The sequence below is a fragment of the Anomaloglossus baeobatrachus genome, chromosome 6 (assembly GCF_048569485.1).
Source record: "Anomaloglossus baeobatrachus isolate aAnoBae1 chromosome 6, aAnoBae1.hap1, whole genome shotgun sequence".
NCBI lineage: Eukaryota > Metazoa > Chordata > Amphibia > Anura > Aromobatidae > Anomaloglossus > Anomaloglossus baeobatrachus.
Window position 1 is genome coordinate 227339630 of NC_134358.1, and position 21269 is coordinate 227360898.

The 21269-nt window shown below is 49.1% G+C and overlaps 1 protein-coding gene across 1 annotated transcript in view; it reads left to right on the plus strand.

The window, feature by feature from the left end:
• Positions 1-21269, plus strand: part of NUP153 (nucleoporin 153) — a 177169-nt gene that overhangs the window by 80242 nt on the left and 75658 nt on the right. The window contains 2 exon segments of the mRNA XM_075314720.1: positions 1997-2149; positions 19841-19893. Of these exon segments, the coding sequence (XP_075170835.1) occupies positions 1997-2149; positions 19841-19893 (206 nt within the window).

A 21269-nucleotide genomic window follows, 5' to 3' on the forward strand; every position in this document is an offset into this window, starting at 1 on the left:
TACAAAGGCCTTGATGCAGCTCACTGGTTTTACCCATCATGAGATGTTCCGTGTGTGGCACTTTGGTAATGAGACATCTCTTTATAGACCTCCAATTGAACCTGTTGTTTTTTTCATTAAGTGGCAGGATTTATGTCTAATTAGTGATTTCAACTGGTGTCATGACTTTCCCATGGCCTTTTGTAGATCTCCGTGGAGACATCATACTGTGGGCTGTACACTGAGTTGTGTGGACATCTTATAATGTGGGCGGCTGTGGAGACAACACTCTGGTGGAAAGACTTCCTGGGGCATCATGGTGTGTCAGTCAGTACTGTGGGGAGGGCTGTATTGTGGCACGTCATGCGTTATCTGAGAGTGGGACTGTATTCCGGGGCATCATGCTGTGTCAGGTAGGGGGACTGTATTGTTGGGGACATCATTCTGTGTCAAGGAGGTGGACTAAGATCATATCCTTAAATGTAGTAGATGTAATAATATTAGCAAATACCTCCAATTAGAATTGTAGTATAGTCCACCTCATTAGTGATATCTCTTAAGTACACGGCATTACAGTAGCTTTGGTATCTATGATGACGACCACACTTATAGTATCTGATAGTTATTCCCACCAGCAACTATGGATACCTAAGCTACTGCAATGCCCTGCACATGAAGAAAGTGACATAGCTAATCAGGAGAGCTATGCTACATTTCTAATTGGGGATATTTGCTATTATTATTATTATTATTATTATTCATTATTACACCAAGTACATTTTGGGATAGGATCTTGGAGCTGTGAATACCCCTCAAGTGAACATGGCAATTGAGACAGAAGCTGTGTGTACTGAAGACGTGGGCGTCATGAGAGGCTGTGGTCCCTTTTGCATCCCCACTACTGAAACGGGATGTCAAAAGTTAAGATTTGTGCCCCTTAATGATGCTTTATTTCATAGCGGAAAAAGAAGCTGGGGAGTGACTTCACCTCCCTGATGACGATCCTTTTTGAGAATCTCCAGTGCATACTGGTAAACTCGAATTATCATCGAAAGAAAAAAAAAACAACAAACCATAAGATTGAGGGAACTGTAGGTAATTTTGCATTAAACTTAGTAGAAAAGTGGATAATTACTGAATTTATACATAGAGTATGACATTCACTTAGTTTCGTATAACTCCTTTAACCATTTTTGAGACTTTTTAGTGTAAAAAGTCAGGTTTTTCAAAATGTTGGAAAAATTGCTCAGAAACCCTGGAATACAGAGACTCCAAGTTTACAACTTTTATAAGTTACAAATGATTAATCAAGGAGAAACGTCTGGAAGCCTTAAACCACATCCACAGTAACTAGCTGAAAAAAGACGCAAACGCATATAAAATAGACTTGGGAAAAAAAGGCACAAATGTAAAGATGAATTTAGTGCGAAAAAATAAATGCTAAAAACTCATAAAAAATAGGTGGAAATGTAATAATGAATCTGGCCCTATGAGCATATCCAAAGCTAAAGGAAAATGAACCATATGATTGTAGCAAATCTGCCTGGTCGTATACTTGTGTTGTTTGGGGGATTGATGACGACCTAGAGATAAATGTGATGTGTTACCTGTACATTGATGTACTGGACGCTTCATACCCGGAAATGTGTGTGATTGAATGCTCTGTACATATGGTGCCCTCCAGGCTGGTCGGTGGGGTCTACAAGAGCACATTTCTTGCATACAGTGCGGGTCTGTTCTGCGCAGCACATGTGGATGTTACAGCAGTTGTTCTTGGGATCTGTCTTGTACTTGCAGCTGTTAGAGAAAAATCGCCCATTCATGAGTGTTGGGGTTTGTACGTCAACACACTGTCAGTACATGCTTGAATGATAGCTAGTGAATATCAGAGATATACTGTAAGTCCAGCTGAGGATTTAAGTGCAATTCTTGTTAGTACAGTAATGATTCTTTACTCTAGTTAATGTGCACTGAATTATTGAGGAAACCTCTCACTAATGGTTTTCACACTTCCTAGGTCGATGCCTCCTACCCTCCAGTGAAGAAACTTGTGACTCCAAAATCCATCTCTGTCTCTACTAATGCATCGTTATACATCAAACCTTCACTAACGTCATCGTCTATAGCAAATGCAAGCAGTCGCCGAACACAAGGAAGCGACAAGCACAAAGTAAGTGTCTCCAAAATGATCGTTGTGACCAGCCGGAGCTGCTGCTCATGTTACCAAGTTTCTTACTTCTTAATATACTTTTTAAAAAAAAAAGCATTTGTGATTTTTTTTTCATATGTTAAAACATTTTCTTAAACCGAATCTGTCACCACATTTGACCTATCTAACTTATTAATACGGGCATACTGGTTATACAGTGCTGGCCAAAAGTATTGGCACCCCTGCAATTCTGTCAGATAATACTCAGTTTCTTCTTGAAAATGATTGCAATCACAAATTGTTTGGTATTATTATCTTCATTTATTTTGCTTGCAATGAAAAAACACAAAAGAGAATGAAACAAAAATCAAATCATTGATAATTTCACACACAACTCCAAAAATGGGCCAGACAAAAGTATTGGCACCCTTAACCTAATACTTGGTTGCACAACCTTTAGCCAAAATAACTGCGAACAACCGCTTCCGGTAACCATCAATGAGTTTCTTACAATGCTCTGCTGGAATTTTAGACCATTCTTTTTTGTCAAACTGCTCCAGGTCCCTGAGATTTGAAGGGTGCCTTCTCCAAACTGCCATTTTGACATCTCTCCAGAGGTGTTCTGGCCACTTTAGTAGTCTCCAGTGCTTTCTATCAAACCATTTTCTAGTGCTTTTTGAAGTCTGTTTTGGGTCATTGTCCTGCTGGAAGACCCGTGACCTCTGAGGAAGACCCAGCTTTCTCACACTGGGCCCTACATTATGCTGCAAAATTTGTTGGTAGTCTTCAGACTTAATAATGCCATGCACACGGTTAAGCAGTCCAGTGCCAGAGGCAGCAAAGCAACCCCAAAACATCAGGGGAATCTCCGCCATGTTTGACTGTAGGGACCGTGTTCTTTTCTTTGAATGCCTCCTTTTTTTTTTTTTTTTTTCCCTGTAAACTCTGTTGATGGCTTTTCCCAAAAAGCTCTACTTTTGTCTCATCTGACCAGAGAACATTCTTCCAAAACGTTTTAGGCTTTCTCAGGTAAGTTTTGGCAAACTCCAGCCGGGCTTTTTTATGTCTCAGGGTAAGAAGTGGGGTCTTCCTGGGTATCCTACCATACAGTCCCTTTTCATTCAGACGCCGACGGATAGTACGGGTTGACACTGTTGTACCCTCGGACTGCAGGGCAGCTTGAACTTGTTTGGATGTTAGTCGAGGTTCTTTATCCACCATCCGCACAATCTTGCATTGAAATCTCTCGTCAATTTTTCTTTGTCGCTCCATTGGGAGACCCAGACAATTGGGTGTATAGCTACTGCCTCCGGAGGCCACACAAAGTATTACACTTTAAAAAGTGTAACCCCTCCCCTCTGCCTATACACCCTCCCGTGCATCACGGGCCCATCAGTTTTTAGCTTTGTGTTGAAGGAGGCACACATGCAAACGAGCTCCACATTTTAGTCAGCAGCAGCTGCTGATTATATCGGATGGAAGAAAAGAGGACCCCCACGGGGCCCCCGGCATGCTCCCTTCTCACCCCACTAAGTCGGCGGTGCTGTTAAGGTCGAGGTATCCATTGCGGGTACAGAGGCTGGAGCCCACATGCCGTTTTCCTTCCCCATCCCTTAGAGGTTCTGGGAGAAGTGGGATCCTAACCGGTCACCATTCACTGGGACCGAGCTCCATCCGCAGCCCCTGGGGGAATCTGACGGACAGGAGCCTGGATATCATCAGGGACAGGGCCCTGCATCCATAAGGTACTCTGTGTCCCCTGAGGGACGGCGCATGCAGCGCCTGTGTTGCAGACGCCGCAGCGGCTCCTGTGTGGTTGGTGAGACCGGGACTACCGCGCCGACCGTGCTTGTTTGCCGGCCGCGTTTTTAACTTTAGTCCCCGGCTTTTGCGGCCTAGTACCATATACTCCCGCCCCCGGGCCTGCCAGTCAGGGGTAGGGGCGGGACGGCCGACTGGACGTCTGCAGTGAGGGCTGGAGCATACTTTGGTATCCTCCACCCCCCTCACTGAACACTGTGGGGCAGTAGTTTCCCGCACTTTATTAGGCACGCCCACGGCTCCATCCTCCCCTCAGAACGCTGGCAGCCATTGTTATAATCACTGCTGCCGGTGGGGGATTTCAGAACGAGCTCCGCAGTTCTGGGAGTAGTGGGTCCCTAACCGGTCGCACTGGGACCGGGCTCCCTCCGCAGCCCCTGGGGGAATCTGACGGACAGGAGGCTGGATATCATCAGGTACAGGGCCCTGCATCCATGAGGTACCCTGTGTCCCATTAGGGACGGTGCAGGCAGCGTCGGTGTTACAGACGCCGCAGCGGCTGCTGTGGGGTTTGTGAGCCGGGACTACCGCGCCTGCTGGCCGGCCACGCTTTTAACTTTAGTCCCCGGCTTTTGCGGCCTAGTACCAGGTACTCCCACCCCCGGGCCTGCCAGTCAGGGGTGGGGGCGGGACGGCCGACTGGACGTCGGCAGTGAGGGCTGGGGCATGCCTTGGTATCCTCCTCCCACCTCACTGAACACCGTGGGGCACCAGATGCCCGCACTTTATTAGATGGAAGGGACAGAGTTTACACTCCCATGGCTCCCTCCTCCTCTCAGGACGCTGGCACCATTGTTATAATCTCTTCTGCCGGTGGAGGATTCCAGAATGAGCTCTGCAGCTCTGGGAGTCCCAGGCAGGGAATCTGGTGGACGCACCACCGCTTGGGGCGGTTGGTAAGCCACACCAGTTGTCAGGTGCTGGCCCCCCTTGGGTACAGAAGTGTATATATATATATATTTATATTTTGTATACATTTTCTCTATATGGCAGCATTATTTGCTTTCGGCTATATCTCTAAGAGGAGACAACAGCATGTTGTCCGCAGAATGCAAGGGGGCCAAGGCACAGGCTTATTTCGCAACCTGTACCTCTTGTGCGGCTATGTTACCTGCAGGTTCCACCTGCCCTCATTGTGACAATGCTCAGCCCCCGTGGCACTCACTCAGCCGGAGCCTCCGGCATTGGTGGGACCCTCGGCTCAGGTGGTACCGCCGGTTTTCACTGCACAGATGGAAGGGACAGAGTTTACATTTTTGACTGAGAAACTCTCTGAGTCGCCTCACATTCCATGGCTCAGTCTATGGACAGATGGTCGGCTAAGATACTAGAAGCTTGGCAGTCCAGACCGGTAACACAGGGCTAGGGCACTGTGAGTTCATCGCCTCCAGGCCCCTCTCGGTCGGTCCAGCAAAGGGCTCCTGGGGTGGCACCCAGATCCCACGGTGAGAACTCCGACACGGACCGCAGCCTCAGACAGGCTAAGCGGGCTTGCTGGGAACCTTCCCCGACTCCATCACGCGGTTCGAGGTCTCAGCATGAGGACTCTCTGGAGGATGAAGCGGAGGTTGCTCTCATTCTGGATACACCTGAAGGGGACGCCATAGTAAATGACCTTATAGCGTCCATCAACCAGGTGCTAGATCTTTCTCCCCCAACTCCACCTATAGAGGAGTCGGCTTCTCAGCAGGAGAAACACCAGTTTAGGTTTCCCAAACGTACACGGAGTGCGCTTTTCGATCACTCTAACTTCAGAGATGCTGTCCAGAAGCGCAGAGCATTTCCGGACAAGCGCTTTACTAAGCGCCTTAATGACACACGTTACCCTTTCCCCTCTGACGTAGTTAAGGGTTGGGTTCAGTGTCCCAAGGTAGATCCTCCAGTCTCTAGACTGGCGGCTAGATCCGTAGTAGCAGTGGCAGATGGTTCATCGCTCAAGGATGCCACTGATAGGCAAATAGAGCTCCTGATGAAATCCATCTATGAAGCCATAGGCGCGTCTTTTGCTCCGGCCTTGGCAGCCGTGTGGACACTCCAAGCTATCTCAGCCTGTCTGTCTGAGATTAATGCGGTCACACGTACCTCTGATACGCAAGTTGTGTCTTTGACTTCTCAGGCGTCAGCCTTCTTGGCCTACGCCATGAACGCCGTCCTGGACTCTGCGAGCCGTACAGCGGTAGCATCCGCCAGTTCGGTGGCAGTTCGCAGGGCCATGTGGCTACGCGAATGGAATGCAGACTCTGCTTCCAAGAAGTTCTTAACCGGTTTGCCATTTTCTGGCGACCGTTTGTTTGGCGAGTAATTGGGCGAAATTATTAAACAATCCAAGGGAAAGGACTCGTACTTACCCCAGTCCAAACCAAACAGACCTCAGCAACGAAAAATACAATCGAGGTTTCGGTCCTTTCGGCCCTCAGCCAAGTCCCGTTCCTCCACGTCCAACAGGTCAGAGAAGGGCCAGAAGGACTCTTCTGCATGGCGGTCTAAGTCACGTCCTACAAAGACCGCCGGAGGAACAGTCTCCAAGGCGGCCTCCTCATGACTTTCGGCATCACCAAACCGCATCCTCGGTCGGTGGCAGGCTCTCCCGCTTTTGCGACGCCTGGGGGCCACATGTCCAAGACCGATGGGTGAGAGACATTCTGTCTCACGGTTACAGGATAGAGCTCAGTTCTCGTCCTCCGACTCGTTTCTTCAGATCATCTCCGCCCCACGAGCGAGCCGATGCACTTTTTCAGGCGGCGAACACTCTGAAGGCAGTAGGAGTTGTGATCCCCGTTCCCCTTCAAGAACGTGGTCGCGGTGTTTACTCCAACTTGTTCGGGGTGCCAAAAAGGGACGGATCATTCCGTCCTGTTCTGGACCTCAAAATGCTCAGCGGACACGTCAGAACCAGACGGTTCCGGAGGGAATCTCTCCGCTCTGTCATCGTCTCGATGTCCCAAGGAGACTTCATAGCATCAATCGACATCAGGGATGCTTATCTCCATGTGCCGATTGCACCAGAGCATCAACGCTTCCTGCGTTTTGCCATCTGGGACGAACGCCTTCAGTTCGTGGCTCTCTTCAGTGGTGGCTTCCTCCCACTTATTTGTCGAAGGGAAAATCCGTCCGGCCCCCATCCTGGGCGGTGGTCACGACGGACGCGAGTCTGTCAGGGTGGGGAGCGGTCTTCCTCCACCACAGGGCTCAGAGAGCCTGGACTCCGACAGAGTCCTCCCTTCAGATCAATATTCTGGAGATGAGGGCAGTGTATCTAGCCCTAAAGGCGTTCCAGAGGTGGCTGGACGGCAGGCAGATCCGAATACAGTCGGACAACGCCACGGCGGTCGCGTGCATTAACCACCAGCACAGAGCGCTGGCGGCGGACGCATTAGTTCAGGACTGGTCGCAGTTTCGACTGCCTTATGTATTTCCTCCTCTGGCACTGCTGCCCAGAGTTTTACGCAAGATCAGGTCCGTCTGCCGCCGCGCCATCCTCGTCGCTCCGGACTGGCCGAGGAGGTCGTGGTACCCGGATATGTGGCACCTCACGGTGGGTCAACCGTGGGCACTCCCAGACCGACCAGATATGCTGTCTCAAGGGCCTTTTTTCCATCTGAATTCTGCGGCCCTCAACCTAACTGTGTGGCCATTGAGTCCTGGCTCTTAGCGTCCTCAGGGTTATCTCTATCGCGCCCTTCGCAGGAGGTGGCCTTCCTAGTGGCAGTCACATCACTTCGGAGAGTGTCTGAGCTAGCAGCACTGTCATGCAAAGCCCCCTTCCTGGTGTTTCACCAGGATAAGGGGGTTCTGCGTCCGGTCTCGGAATTCTACCTAAGGTGGGATCTCATTTTCATCTCAATCAGGATATCTCCTTACCTTTTTTGCCCTCATCCAGTTCACCAATGTGAAAAGGATTTGCACTTGTTAGATCTCGTGAGAGCACTTTGGCTCTACATTTCGCGCACGGCGCCCCTGCGCCGTTCTGATGCGCTCTTTGTCCTTGTCGCTGGCCAGCGTAAGGGGTCGCAGGCTTCCAAGTCAACCTTGGCTCGGTGGATCAAGGAACAGATTCTTGAAGCCTACCGCTCTTCTGGACTTCCGATTCCTTTAGGGCTGAAAGCCCATTCTATCAGAGCCGTAGGTACATCCTGGGCATGGCGGCGCCAGGCTACGGCTCAGCAGGTGTGTCAGGTGGCTACCTGGTCGAGTCTGCACACTTTCACGAAACACTTTCACTATCAGGTGCATGCCTATGCGGCGGCAGATGCCAGCCTAGGTAGGCGAGTCCTTCAGGCGGAGGTTGCCCACCTGTAAGAGGGGGCCGTTTTTCGGCTCTTTTTAATCGAGGTATTCTTTTACTCACCCAGGGATTGCTTTTGGACGTCCCAATTGTCTGGGTCTCCCAATGGAGCGACAAAGAAGAAGGGAATTTTGTTTACTTACCGTAAATTCCTTTTCTTCTAGCTCCTATTGGGAGACCCAGCACCCGCCCCTGTTCCCTTCGGGCTGTTGTTCTTTTGTGTACACACGTTGTGCATGTTGAATTGTTCTTTTGGTTCATGGTTTCAGTTCTCCGAACATCCTTCGGATTGAATTTACCTTAGACCAATTTATATAGTTTCCTCCTTCCTGCTTTGGCACCAAAACTGATGGGCCCGTGATGCACGGGAGGGTGTATAGGCAGAGGGGAGGGGTTACACTTTTTAAAGTGTAATACTTTGTGTGGCCTCCGGAGGCAGTAGCTATACACCCAATTATGGGGAGATAAGGTATGCACACCAGTGACTATGTAAGAGGAATACATGGAATAGCAGAAACTGCTGTGTGAATACTGACATGAAAAATTCAATAGCTATGTGTAAGAATGAAATGTGAAAAATGGAACCTGCATTACTGCCATGAATATATGAATAAAGAGAAATTTAGCTACTGAATTGATCAATGCAATAGAGCCCCAACACTACGCCAAAGTATTTCTCTACGTTGGGGTCCCTAGCTTGTGTGTGTCCTCTCATGCAGTTAAAAAACTTACCGTGTATGGGAAGCTGAGACCCAGGCTATATATACGATGTGGATTGGCAATAGGTGTGTATGGGGAGGGTTCACAAACGAAAAACTACTAACAAATAAGAAATAATGTTTGGAACTCCATTCTATGTCTGAACTGGGTGCAAAAACCTAAAAAAACATCACTATGGGGAGATAAGGTATGCACACCAGTGACTATGTAAGGGGAATACATGGAATAGCCGAAACTGCTGTGTGAATACTGACATGAAAAATTCAATAGCTATGTGTAAGAATGAAATGTGAAAAATGGAACCTGCATTACTGCCATGAATATATGAATAAAGAGAAATTTAGCTACTGAATTGATCAATGCAATAGAGCCCCATAGATAGAGGTCCCCCCTGACTGGTTTCCCAGACAAAGGGAGAATAGACGCTGCAGGGAAGGCTCCCAGGACATTTACAGTATTTATGTGCAAGGAGCAAGGATCCTGCACACAGTGTTAACTTTCTCTAGCTTGCTGGCTGGAGGAGGGGGAAGTTCTGCTGTTTGCTAAAAGTCTTGCAGATAATTTCCGGTGGCAGGGGGGAGGGCCCAGGACTCAGGGACTCACACTGTTTATTATCTGCTCTGTTAATTTGCTCTAGCAGAAAAGCCGGCTGATAACCACCTGTGACAAGCTGTGTGCTGACTGTAGGGAGAGGGAAGACAACTCAGAAGCTCCCTTCCTGCCGTTTTTTTACTACCCACAGCAGGGGGGGCACACTGACTCATCTTCCCGCTCTTTTAGCGCTAAGCCCCGCCCCCTGCGGGCGCGCTAAGCCCCCCACCCCCCCAGGAAAGGGTGCGAAGATCTTCATAGAGCTTAATCCCTCCTGAGGACAGGGTCATCGGCTGATTCTGGTGAGGTGCTTGCTTCAATTGTAGCTCTGCTGAGCAGTGCTAGCTTCGGCAGCACATATGCTCAAAGGCAGAGCTACACAAAAGATTGATTAGCATATCAGCATGGCCCCTGCACAGCAGGCCAAGGATGATGACATGGAGATGAAATGAAACATTCAACATTTAATTGCTCCCCCTTCTGGCATACTCCTATTAGGAACATGTAGAAATCTTGGGGCACTAAGAGTACTAAGGCCCTTAGTCTATTATTCAGCCTGCACTGCCTGCCACGCTGAGCTACCACGTAAACACACCTCTTCTCTCTGTGAGTCCTGTGCCCCTATAGCCCCCCCAAGAACCCCCTGCCACCACCGCCGCAACCGTCAGCCCACAGCCTAGGGCTCCCAGCCCACCGGAATGGGCACAGTTTCTGTCCCAATCCATGGAAAAACAGTCACAGAACCTGGTGCTGGCTATGCAATGTCGTCCTCCACACCCATCTGGGTCCCTGGACGGAACGCAGCCTGAGGATACCCCTATGGAGGATACTTCTGAGGTAATCTGGGCACACGCTTCACCGGTTGCAGGGATCAGGAAAAGAGCACACTGTCGGGTGTCTCCAGCGGGCTCTCCTTCGGGAGCACACAGGGAAGGCTTTCCCACACGCTCCACGGCTTCTGATGAGCTGGAGGAGGTAGAATGCTGTTTGTACCAGGAGGATTCCTTGGTTTCATCACCCCCAGATGATCAAACTGCAATAGACTCCCTTATAGCAGCAATCAACCAAACTCTGCATGTGGAGGATCCCCCATCCACTACCACTGACCATGCGGTCTCCTTTAAGAGGGCAAGGAAACCCCAAAAGGTTTTCGCTGATCACCCAGAGTTTCAGGATATCCTCACAAAGCAAAGGGAGAAGCCTGACAGGCGCTTCGGTAACCGAAAACTCGCGGAGTCCCGGTACCCTTTTGCCTCACCTGCCCCTAAGGGCTGGGCCGATCCGCCCTCGGTCGACCCCCCCCCCCCCCCGCCTCCCGCCTTACCACAAAGACGCTCCTGTCTTTACCCGATGGTTCCTCCATCAAGGACCCAACAGACAGACAGGCGGAGCACCTCGCCCGCTCTGCTTTTGAGGCTGCGGGTTCCTCCTCGCCCTCCTTTGCCTCTGTGTGCGTCGCAAAGGCGATCTCGGTCTGGGCAGACTCCCTTAACACTTCGCTTGAGGAATCCCAGTTCCCTCATACATTCACAGAGGTAAAAGCTCAAATTGCCGCTGTAGCGGAGTACCTCATCCAGGCCTCCATGGACGCTGCTACCTGCACAGCGTTTGCCGCCTCAAATACCATAGCCATCCGTAGAGCTCTCTGGCTCCGTCAATGGCGAGCGGACTCTGCCTCCAAGAAGTCTCTCACGGGCCTTCCCTTTTTTTCCAGACCGATTGTTTGGCGAACGTCTGGACAAGCTCATTTCTGACGGCACGGGAGGAAAGACTACCTCCCTCCCCCAGCTGAAGTCCAGGACGTACTTCACCAGACATCCACAGTCCTCGTTCCGCTCCTTTCGGAACTCATTTGGTTGGTCGACATCCCGTGCTGTCCCCGCCACCAGCCGCGGACTACGCAGGGACCGACCTTCTCAGCTCTCCCCGAAACCCACTTCGTCATGGCAGCCTAGACCGAAACAGTCCAGGACTAGGGAGACTCTGCCACGACGTTTTCCCCCCTCATGACTCATTTGGCACCCCGGAAGACACACACTCATTGTAGGAGGTCGTCTGCGGCTCTTTCAACACATCTGGGCTGCCGCCTCAGACGACAAATGGGTGCGAGACCTTGTGTCTTCCGGTTACCACATAGAATTTCGGACCCGACCCCCGAGTCGGTTCTTTCTCTCACACCCCCCAAAGACTCAAACGACGCAAAGCTTTTTTCTCAGCAATCCACTCGCAGCAGGAGTGATAATACCTGTCTCAGACGACGAGAAGTTCGGGGGTTTTTATTCCAACCTCTTTGTGGTCCCCAAAAAGGATGGGTCAGTTCGACCCATCCTGGACCCATCCTGGACCTCAAACACCTAAACAAACATGTGCACGTACGGAGATTCAGAATGGAGTCCCTAAGGTCCATTATTGCATCCATGGTCAATGGGGAATTCCTAGATCACCAAAAGTTCCTCAGCTTCGCAATTCAGGACTCCCACTTTCAATTCGTAGCTCTACCCTTCGGCCTTGCCACCGCACCAAGGGTCTTCACCAAAGTCATGGCGGCCGCCATGAGCGTCCTTCACGCCAGAGGAGTAGTCGTTCTCCCTTACTTGGACGACCTCCTCATCAAGGCCCCCTCCTTCTGCGACTGCTCAACCAGCGTACAGATCACTGTGGACATCCTATCCCGCTTAGGGTGGCTAGTGAATCTGGACAAATCATCCCCGATCCCATCACGATCCATCACCTTCCTGGGCATGTCCCTGGACACCCGTCGGGGCTTAATCCTTTTCCCTCAGGACAAGGCGTTCGCTCTTCAACGAGCGGTACGCTGCCTTCTACGTCCTCCGTCTCGCTCCATTCGATTCAGCATGAAAGTGCTCGGCAGGATGGTGGCGGCTATGGAAGCAGTACCCTTTGCTCAACTGCACCTCCGCCCACTGCAGCTAGCCCTTCTAGCGGCCTGCGACAAGAGCCCCTTCTCCCTGGACAGACATCTTCACCTGACGCCTTCAGTCAGTTACGCACTCCGCTGGTGGCTTCGGTCCTCATCCCTATCGAAGGGGAGATCTTTTCTCCCAGTGAACTGGCTGGTCCTGACCACGGACGCCAGCCTCCTAGGCTGGGGAGCAGTGTAACGGCACCACACTGCTCAAGGACGTTGGACGCCCCAGGAGTCTTTCCTACCCATCAACATCCTGGAACTCCGCGTGATCTTCCTCGCGCTCAGAGCGTTCTGCCCTCTGCTAGCGGGTCGTCAGATTCGAGTCCATTCGGACAATGCAACAGCTGTAGCCTATATCAATCGGCAGGGGGGCACCCGCAGCAAAGCGGCTTATCTCGAGGCCCACAAGATCCTCAGCTGGGCCGAATCGTCGGGATCAGTGATATCAGCGTTACACATACCGGGGGTAGAGAACTGGGCAGCAGACTTTGAGTCGCCAAGGCCTGGCTGCCAGAATATGGTCTCTCCACCCAGATGTGTTTCTACACATCTGCACTCGTTGGGGCACACCAGACGTGGACCTAATGGCCTCAAGGTTGAATGCAAAGGTACCCGCGTTCATAGCCAGGTCATGCGACCCGCAGTCCATTGGCGTGGATGCTCTAGTCTGCTCCTGGCACCACTTCCGCCTGCCTTACATATTTCCACCTCTACCCCTGCTGCCGCGGGTGATCAGGAAGATCAAGGCAGAGGGAGTCCCGGTGCTACTGATAGCACCGGACTGGCCCAGGCGCGCCTGGTACGCCAAATTAGTACAAATGCTAGACATACCGTGGCGCCTTCCAGACATCCCAGACTTGCTGACCCAAGGGCCCATTTCCCATCAGAACTCCAGAGCCCTGAAGCTGACGGCGTGGCCATTGAGACCTGGGTATTAACAAGAGCGGGATTCTCCCCCGCGGTTATTGCCGCCATGATCAGCGCCCGAAAGCCTGCTTCATCCCGCATTTACCACCGTACGTGGAAAAATCTTCCTTTCATGGTGCAGGGAAACTAACGTCCAGCCTATGCCTCTGGCCATCCCCAGAATTCTCGACTTTCTACAGTCTAGCTTGCAAGCGGGGTTGGCTCTCAGTTCCCTTAAAGGGCAGGTCTCAGCGCTCTCACTCTTCTACCAATGCCGCCTGGCTTAAAAACCGCAAGTCAAGACCTTCCTCCAGGGCGTTTCCCATCTAGTTCCTCCGTACAAACGTCCGCTGGACCCATGGGACCTCAACCTCGTTCTGGACGGTCTCCAGAGGTCTCCCTTTGAACCCCTCAAGGAATCCTCCCTTGCTCTTCTGTCCTGGAAGGTAACATTCTTGGTGGCAATTACGTCCATCAGACGGGTTTCGGAGCTAGCGGCACTCTTTTGCCGCGAGCCTTTTCTGATCTTTCACCAGGACAAGGTGGTTCTGCGCCCCCTTCCGGATTTCCTTCCAAAGGTTCTTACCCCTTTTCATTTGAACGAGGACATTGTTCTGCCTTCCTTTTGTCCACACCCGGTTCATAGGGTGGAAAGGTCTCTGCATTCGTTAGACCTCGTCAGAGCTCTCAGAGATTACATATCCAGGACAGCCCCCTTTAGGAAAACGGACTCTTTGTTCATCATTCCTGAGGGGCCTAAGAAGGGACAGGCAGCTTCAAAGGCGACGCTGGCTCGCTGGATTCGCTCTGCGATCCAGGAAGTCTACCGCTAGGAACTCAAGCCCATTCCTAGTGGGCTGCGGGCTCATTCCACGCGAGCAGTTGGCGCTTCGTGGGCCATTCGGCATCAGGCTTCAGTGGAACAGGTGTGTAAGGCTGCGACCTGGTCTAGCCTACGTACATTTTCAAAGCATTACAGATTCCATACCCAGGTTTCAACTGAGGCAAATCTGGGTAGGAAAATTCTGCAAACGGCAGTAGCGCACCTCTCTCAGTAGGCGCTCCAGGCTGTCTGGGACTGGTTCCTAGTCCTTGGGTTGTGTTGTCTTCTTTTATGTTTCTCACCCATGGGCTGCTTTAGGACGTCCCACGGTCCTGTGTCCCCCAATGAGGCGTCAGAGAAAAACGGATTTTTGTGTACTCACCGTAAAATCGTTTTCTCTTAGCCATCATTGGGGGACACAGCACCCACCCTGTTGCCCTGTTGGGCCTTGGTTCTCTCAGTACCTTATTTGGTTATGACTCCTTTTTTTTTTTTTTTCTCTCATGTTTCTCTGTTGAGATAAGTTTTTACTGTTTTTTTTCTCCTACTGCTTGTGTACTAAAACTGAGCTTGCCTGGCCCAGCCAGGGGGTGTATACTGCAGAGGAGGAGCTATGCTTTTGCATCTACTTAGTGTCCTCCTATGGATAGGCAGCATAACACCCATGGTCCTGTGTCCCCCAATGATGGCTAAGAGAAAACTATTTTACGGTGAGTACACAAAAATCCATTTTTTTTTTATCCTATCGTCCTGCTGTGCCTCACCTTTTTGCACAAATATTTACCTTTTTGCACTAAGATTCACCTTAACTAATTTAGTAGATTTTAATGTCTTTAAATAAAATGTTTTTTGTTTTTTTTTTCTTTATTGATTTTAAAGGGAACCTGTCAGTTGATTTTTGTTGTACAGTACTAATTGTGTCTTTAAATAGGGCTTAAGGGTATGTGCGTACCATCAGGACCCGCTGCGTCCTGGTTGCGGTGTGTCCTGACCTGTGGGGTCGCGAGTCTCCTCCACAGGAGAATGTAGGCGACCGCAGCTTCTTGTACCCACAATCAAGGTTCAGTGCGCTGTGGTCTCTCACTTGTGTTCTCCATACGGAGGACACATGCAAATCCACAGCAAACAATTCACATGCTGCGGTCTAGAAAGACGTACCCCAGGTCCGCGTTTGCTGCGGAAAAAACAAGCACAGTGGGCACAGAATATCTGGAAATCCCGTCCACTATGCTTGTACTGTACACCACAACGGTTTGGAGACAGCGAAAAGCCGTGCACACTGTGCTTGTTTGTTCTGCAGCAAACACTGACCTCCTGGTGCTGCTTTCCAAGACGCAGTATGTCAATTGTTTCCTGCAGATTCGCATGAGTCCTCTGTAGGGAGAACACAAGCGAGAGACCGCAGCACACTGAACCCTGATCGTGGGTACGAGTAGCTGCGGTCTCCTGCGTTCTCCTACGGAGGAGACTAGCGGCTCCGCAGGTCAGGACCCGCTGCATCCAGGACGCAGTAAGTCCTGATTGTGGGCACATATCCAAAGGGTAATGATCTGTAAGTGCTGATCTAATATTTTCCCTCCTGTTTGTCAATATCTGTAAATGTAGGAAGGGGTGAAAGTATACATCCCCATTGATGACTGAAGCAATGCCCTGTTGAATCACAAGCAGAAACAATCATATATTATGCTACAAAAGCAATAAATGTCAATACCTTTGCAATGGAGTTAATACAGCACAAAACAGAAAAGATTATACCAAGTTGTCTACAGACAATTGTTAGCGCTTGACCCCAATAACCATTAAATCTGCAGCTAGGTTTATAGGCAAAAATTCCCTTTAATTTACCTGGAATCAGAAATTAATTTTAATTGAGATTTTTTTGGAATTAAAAAATCCCCAATAAACCAGCGCTAAGAGGTTTTTTTGTTAATATTTTATACTTTTTATTGCTATCCTTGTTTTAGACACAGATTTATTCAAAACAATTCACACAATAGAAAAAGAGAAAAAAAAGAGAAAATACACCACATATGGTAGAAATAAATAAAATAAAGAATAAGTAATTAATAGTGCAGCAAACAGATACCAGGTGTCTGGTTGCAGTACCCCGGCCGGTAGTATAGCAATTATTAAATCTATTATAGTGTATTAAGTGATGTTTCAAGGCATATGATATTTAATGCCAATTGAAAATATCACTGCAACATGATTTTTCAGATACCTGGAGAAATTTTTTTTTTTTTTCAATCCATAAGCACAAGTTTTTAATAGAGGCTTAATATATTATAAGCAGCAATTTCAGCGTTCCAAGTGCCTTTAAATGAAGTTGAAGAAACTGCACTTCAAGATTATAGTGAGGATGAGGTAGAACCCCAGCTCATCAAGTGTTCCAATAGGAGTTTACCTGCAGTCAAGTTCAGGCATCAAGCTTCCACATTCTGGGTGACTGCACGATACTTTCTCCTCCTAGAGATATAAAGTCATTTCCATGCAGGAGTCTCCTATTTGCGCTCCTACGGTCAAGTTCAGACATCAACCTCCATAAGCTGGGTAACTGTACGGAACTTTCTCCTCCTGGAGATATAGAGTAGTTTCCGTGATAGGGACTCCTATTTGCACTCCTAGTTTAAATGGAGCAGAGCCACACAGCACTATTCCGTGCTAGTTCACAGGATGTTAGTTGAATCAGGCACGCAGCTTCTCCTGCTCCTTTAGTGACAGCCCGGGCATTCGCCATATACAGGGCTGGATATTCACAAGGGGGGAGAGAGGCTGCTAGATTATCGGCACCTCGCAGGGTGAGCTGAGCAAATGTCCAATCCAAGATATTTAGCTCAAATTTTTGGGCTTGTGGCAGGTCCACTGTAAAGTAAATGATATTGGACAGTATATTGCGCCCTTGTAGTAATGTGCCCATACTGTCCCCCTTGTAGTAATGTGCCCATACTGTCCCCCTTGTAGTAATGTGCCCATACTGTCCCCCTTGTAGTAATGTGCCCATACTGTCCCCCTTGTAGTAATGTGCCTATACTGTCCCCCTTGTAGTAATGTGCCCATACTGTCCCCCTTGTAGTAATGTGCCCATACTGTCCCCCTTGTAGTAATGTGCCCATACTGTCCCCCTTGTAGTAATGTGCCCATACTGTCCCCCTTGTAGTAATGTGCCCATACTGTCCCCCTTGTAGTAATGTGCCCAAATTGTCCCCCATTTAGCAATGTGCCCATATTGTCCCCCTTGTAGCAATGTGCCCATATTTTCCCCCTTGTAGTAATGTCCCCATATTTTCCCCCTTGTACTAATGTGCCCATATTGCCCCCTTGTAGTAATGTGCCCATATTGCCCCCCCCTTGTAGTAATGTGCCCACATTGCCCCATCTTGTAGTAATGTGCCCACATTGCCCCATGTTGTAGTAATGTGCCCACATTGCCCCATCTTGTACTAATGTGCCCACATTGCCCCATCTTGTACTAATGTGCCCACATTGCCCCATCTTGTACTAATGTGCCCACATTGCCCCATCTTGTACTAATGTGCCCACATTGCCCCATCTTGTACTAATGTGCCCACATTGCCCCATCTTGTACTAATGTGCCCACATTGCCCCATCTTGTACTAATGTGCCCACATTGCCCCATCTTGTACTAATGTGCCCACATTGCCCCATCTTGTACTAATGTGCCCACATTGCCCCATCTTGTACTAATGTGCCCACATTGCCCCATCTTGTACTAATGTGCCCACATTGCCCCATCTTGTACTAATGTGCCCACATTGCCCCATCTTGTACTAATGTGCCCACATTGCCCCATCTTGTAGTAATGTGCCCACATTGCCCCATCTTGTACTAATGTGCCCACATTGCCCCATCTTGTAGTAATGTGCCCACATTGCCCCATCTTGTAGTAATGTGCCCACATTGCCCCATCTTGTAGTAATGTGCCCACATTGCCCCATCTTGTAGTAATGTGCCCACATTGCCCCATCTTGTAGTAATGTGCCCACATTGCCCCATCTTGTAGTAATGTGCCCACATTGCCCCATCTTGTAGTAATGTGCCCACATTGCCCCATCTTGTAGTAATGTGCCCACATTGCCCCATCTTGTAGTAATGTGCCCACATTGCCCCATCTTGTAGTAATGTGCCCACATTGCCCCATCTTGTAGTAATGTGCCCACATTGCCCCATCTTGTAGTAATGTGCCCACATTGCCCCATCTTGTAGTAATGTGCCCACATTGCCCCATCTTGTAGTAATGTGCCCACATTGCCCCATCTTGTAGTAATGTGCCCACATTGCCCCATCTTGTAGTAATGTGCCCACATTGCCCCATCTTGTAGTAATGTGCCCACATTGCCCCATCTTGTAGTAATGTGCCCACATTGCCCCATCTTGTAGTAATGTGCCCACATTGCCCCATCTTGTAGTAATGTGCCCACATTGCCCCATCTTGTAGTAATGTGCCCACATTGCCCCATCTTGTAGTAATGTGCCCACATTGCCCCATCTTGTAGTAATGTGCCCACATTGCCCCATCTTGTAGTAATGTGCCCACATTGCCCCATCTTGTAGTAATGTGCCCACATTGCCCCATCTTGTAGTAATGTGCCCACATTGCCCCATCTTGTAGTAATGTGCCCACATTGCCCCATCTTGTAGTAATGTGCCCACATTGCCCCATCTTGTAGTAATGTGCCCACATTGCCCCATCTTGTAGTAATGTGCCCACATTGCCCCATCTTGTAGTAATGTGCCCACATTGCCCCATCTTGTAGTAATGTGCCCACATTGCCCCATCTTGTAGTAATGTGCCCACATTGCCCCATCTTGTAGTAATGTGCCCACATTGCCCCATCTTGTAGTAATGTGCCCACATTGCCCCATCTTGTAGTAATGTGCCCACATTGCCCCATCTTGTAGTAATGTGCCCACATTGCCCCATCTTGTAGTAATGTGCCCACATTGCCCCATCCTGTAGTAATGTGCCCACATTGCCCCATCCTGTAGTAATGTGCCCACATTGCCCCATCCTGTAGTAATGTGCCCATATTGCTACAGCCAATCAGAATACACACACGTTAGCTGCTGGCCTCTGATTGGCCGGCGGCAGCTGCCATTAGTAATGCTGTGTAGAGGTGTTCTCTTCGCGGTGCCACAAATTATATTCGCCGTAAGGAAAGTGCTGACGTGTATGTACCGGGCTGCAATCGTCACTGGATCTCGGTGTCTGCGGGCCGCAAGAACCAGCCTTAGGGGCAGCATGTGGCCCGCGAGTTTGAGACCTCTGATTTAAACCAAATAACTTTTGAAGTACAAAGGAAATGTGGTGCTGAATCCTTTCTAGTGTTTCAACAGCAAAAATGTCTTCAATATAGCGTTAATCTAGTGCAGTGATGATGATTTTTAATTTTTTATTTATATATAAAGAGCAACTGTGTGCACATGCCTTACCTGGACATATAGCTTTAATTTGTGCAACTGCAACTTGGATGCGGTTTCCAGCAGTTGAGCGATGGCATTGAGTAGTTGTTACATTGTTATGGAAACGTGCTCTCTTTAATTTTCTTTTTTTTATTTATTTTTGTTACCTATTCAACTGAGGTGAATTTCTAATTATTGAATATCTCTTCTTTGCAGGAGCTGCCCAAAAATCATACCCTTGATGCACCAGCCCCACAACACACGGAGAGGTTAGTTTGGCAATTACATTTTATAATTCAACCCATATATTAAATTCAACAAGGATTAAAGGGGTTATCCGGGCTTGGGGTGCAGGCTTGTGCGTTGTGTAAGTATGCAAATTCATATGCTTGTGGTCACATGACCACCTGGCATTGTAGAATCCTGAAAGTGCGCACTGTGGGGATTCACAAGTCTGCAGTCATATAGTGACTCCAGACTTGTGCTCCAAGTGTGGATAATCCCTTTAATGTGTGTATAGCATGTTTGTCAGAAGCTGCTTTGTACTTGTACCTGGATGTTTATGCTTTTGTAGGTAGTGGGGAATTCATTATATTGTCAAACAGGTGATTATGATAAACCTTAAAGACGTGGTCCACTGCAAAGCATAGTGGCCTCATCAATTTAAAGCAGGGAAAGAAGGCTTTTTCTAAATACCTTCTTTTTTTAAATCTACCTGTGAGTGGCGCTATCGCTGTCCGCTCATCCCCATCACGTGACCCAGGCTGCTGTGACCGGTGATGTCACGTCAACTTCCGAAATTGGAAGTTGACCCGACATCACCAAGGCGGGATCCAGTCTTTCTGAGTGACTGGGCTGCAGGCGGAGTTTCATCGTACGTCACAGCATCTCGCGTGCTTGCTGCGCTCTGTTAAGCGGTGAAAGTGAGGGCGTGTGAGATACTGGGATGTGATGTGCGATGAATCTCCGCCCGCAGCCCAGTCACTCTGGGAAACTGGGTCCTGCCTCGGTGATGTCGGGTCAACCTCCAATTCCGGAACTTAACGTGACCTCAATGGACATCAGAGGTCACTGCAGCCGGGGTCACGTGATGGGGGATGAGCGGACAGCAATAGCGCCACTCGCAGGCTGAATTGGAAAAAGGTATTTTGAAAAAGCCTTCTTTCTCTGCTTTAAATCAATATGGCCAATATGCTTTGTAGTGTATCACTTCTTTTAAGGTAACAGCAGGTTTTCGATTTAATCCTAAAAGAGCCTGATTCCAGGGTTGGCCTTTATTAGGCTGTATGCTGTGGTTTTAATACAATGAGTGTTTTATCAGGAGGAGATTCACTAGAGGAGTACTCATATGCCAAACAGTCAGGCTAATCTCTGTAATCCCACCACTAATTGGCAGCTTAGTATATACAGTGTGTTCCAAATTATTATGCAAAAAGAGTTTAGGAGTGATAAGGTTAGAATTTTATTTTTGTCATTTAACCCCTTCACGACCATGGACGGATATATCCGTCATGGAGCGTGTCCCGTTAAGCCCCGCCCCCTGCCGCGGGCAGGCGGCAGCGATCGGCACATATATCAGCTGTTTTCAACAGCTGACATGTGTGCCTGCATGTTACGAGTGGAATCGCATTCCACCCGTAACATT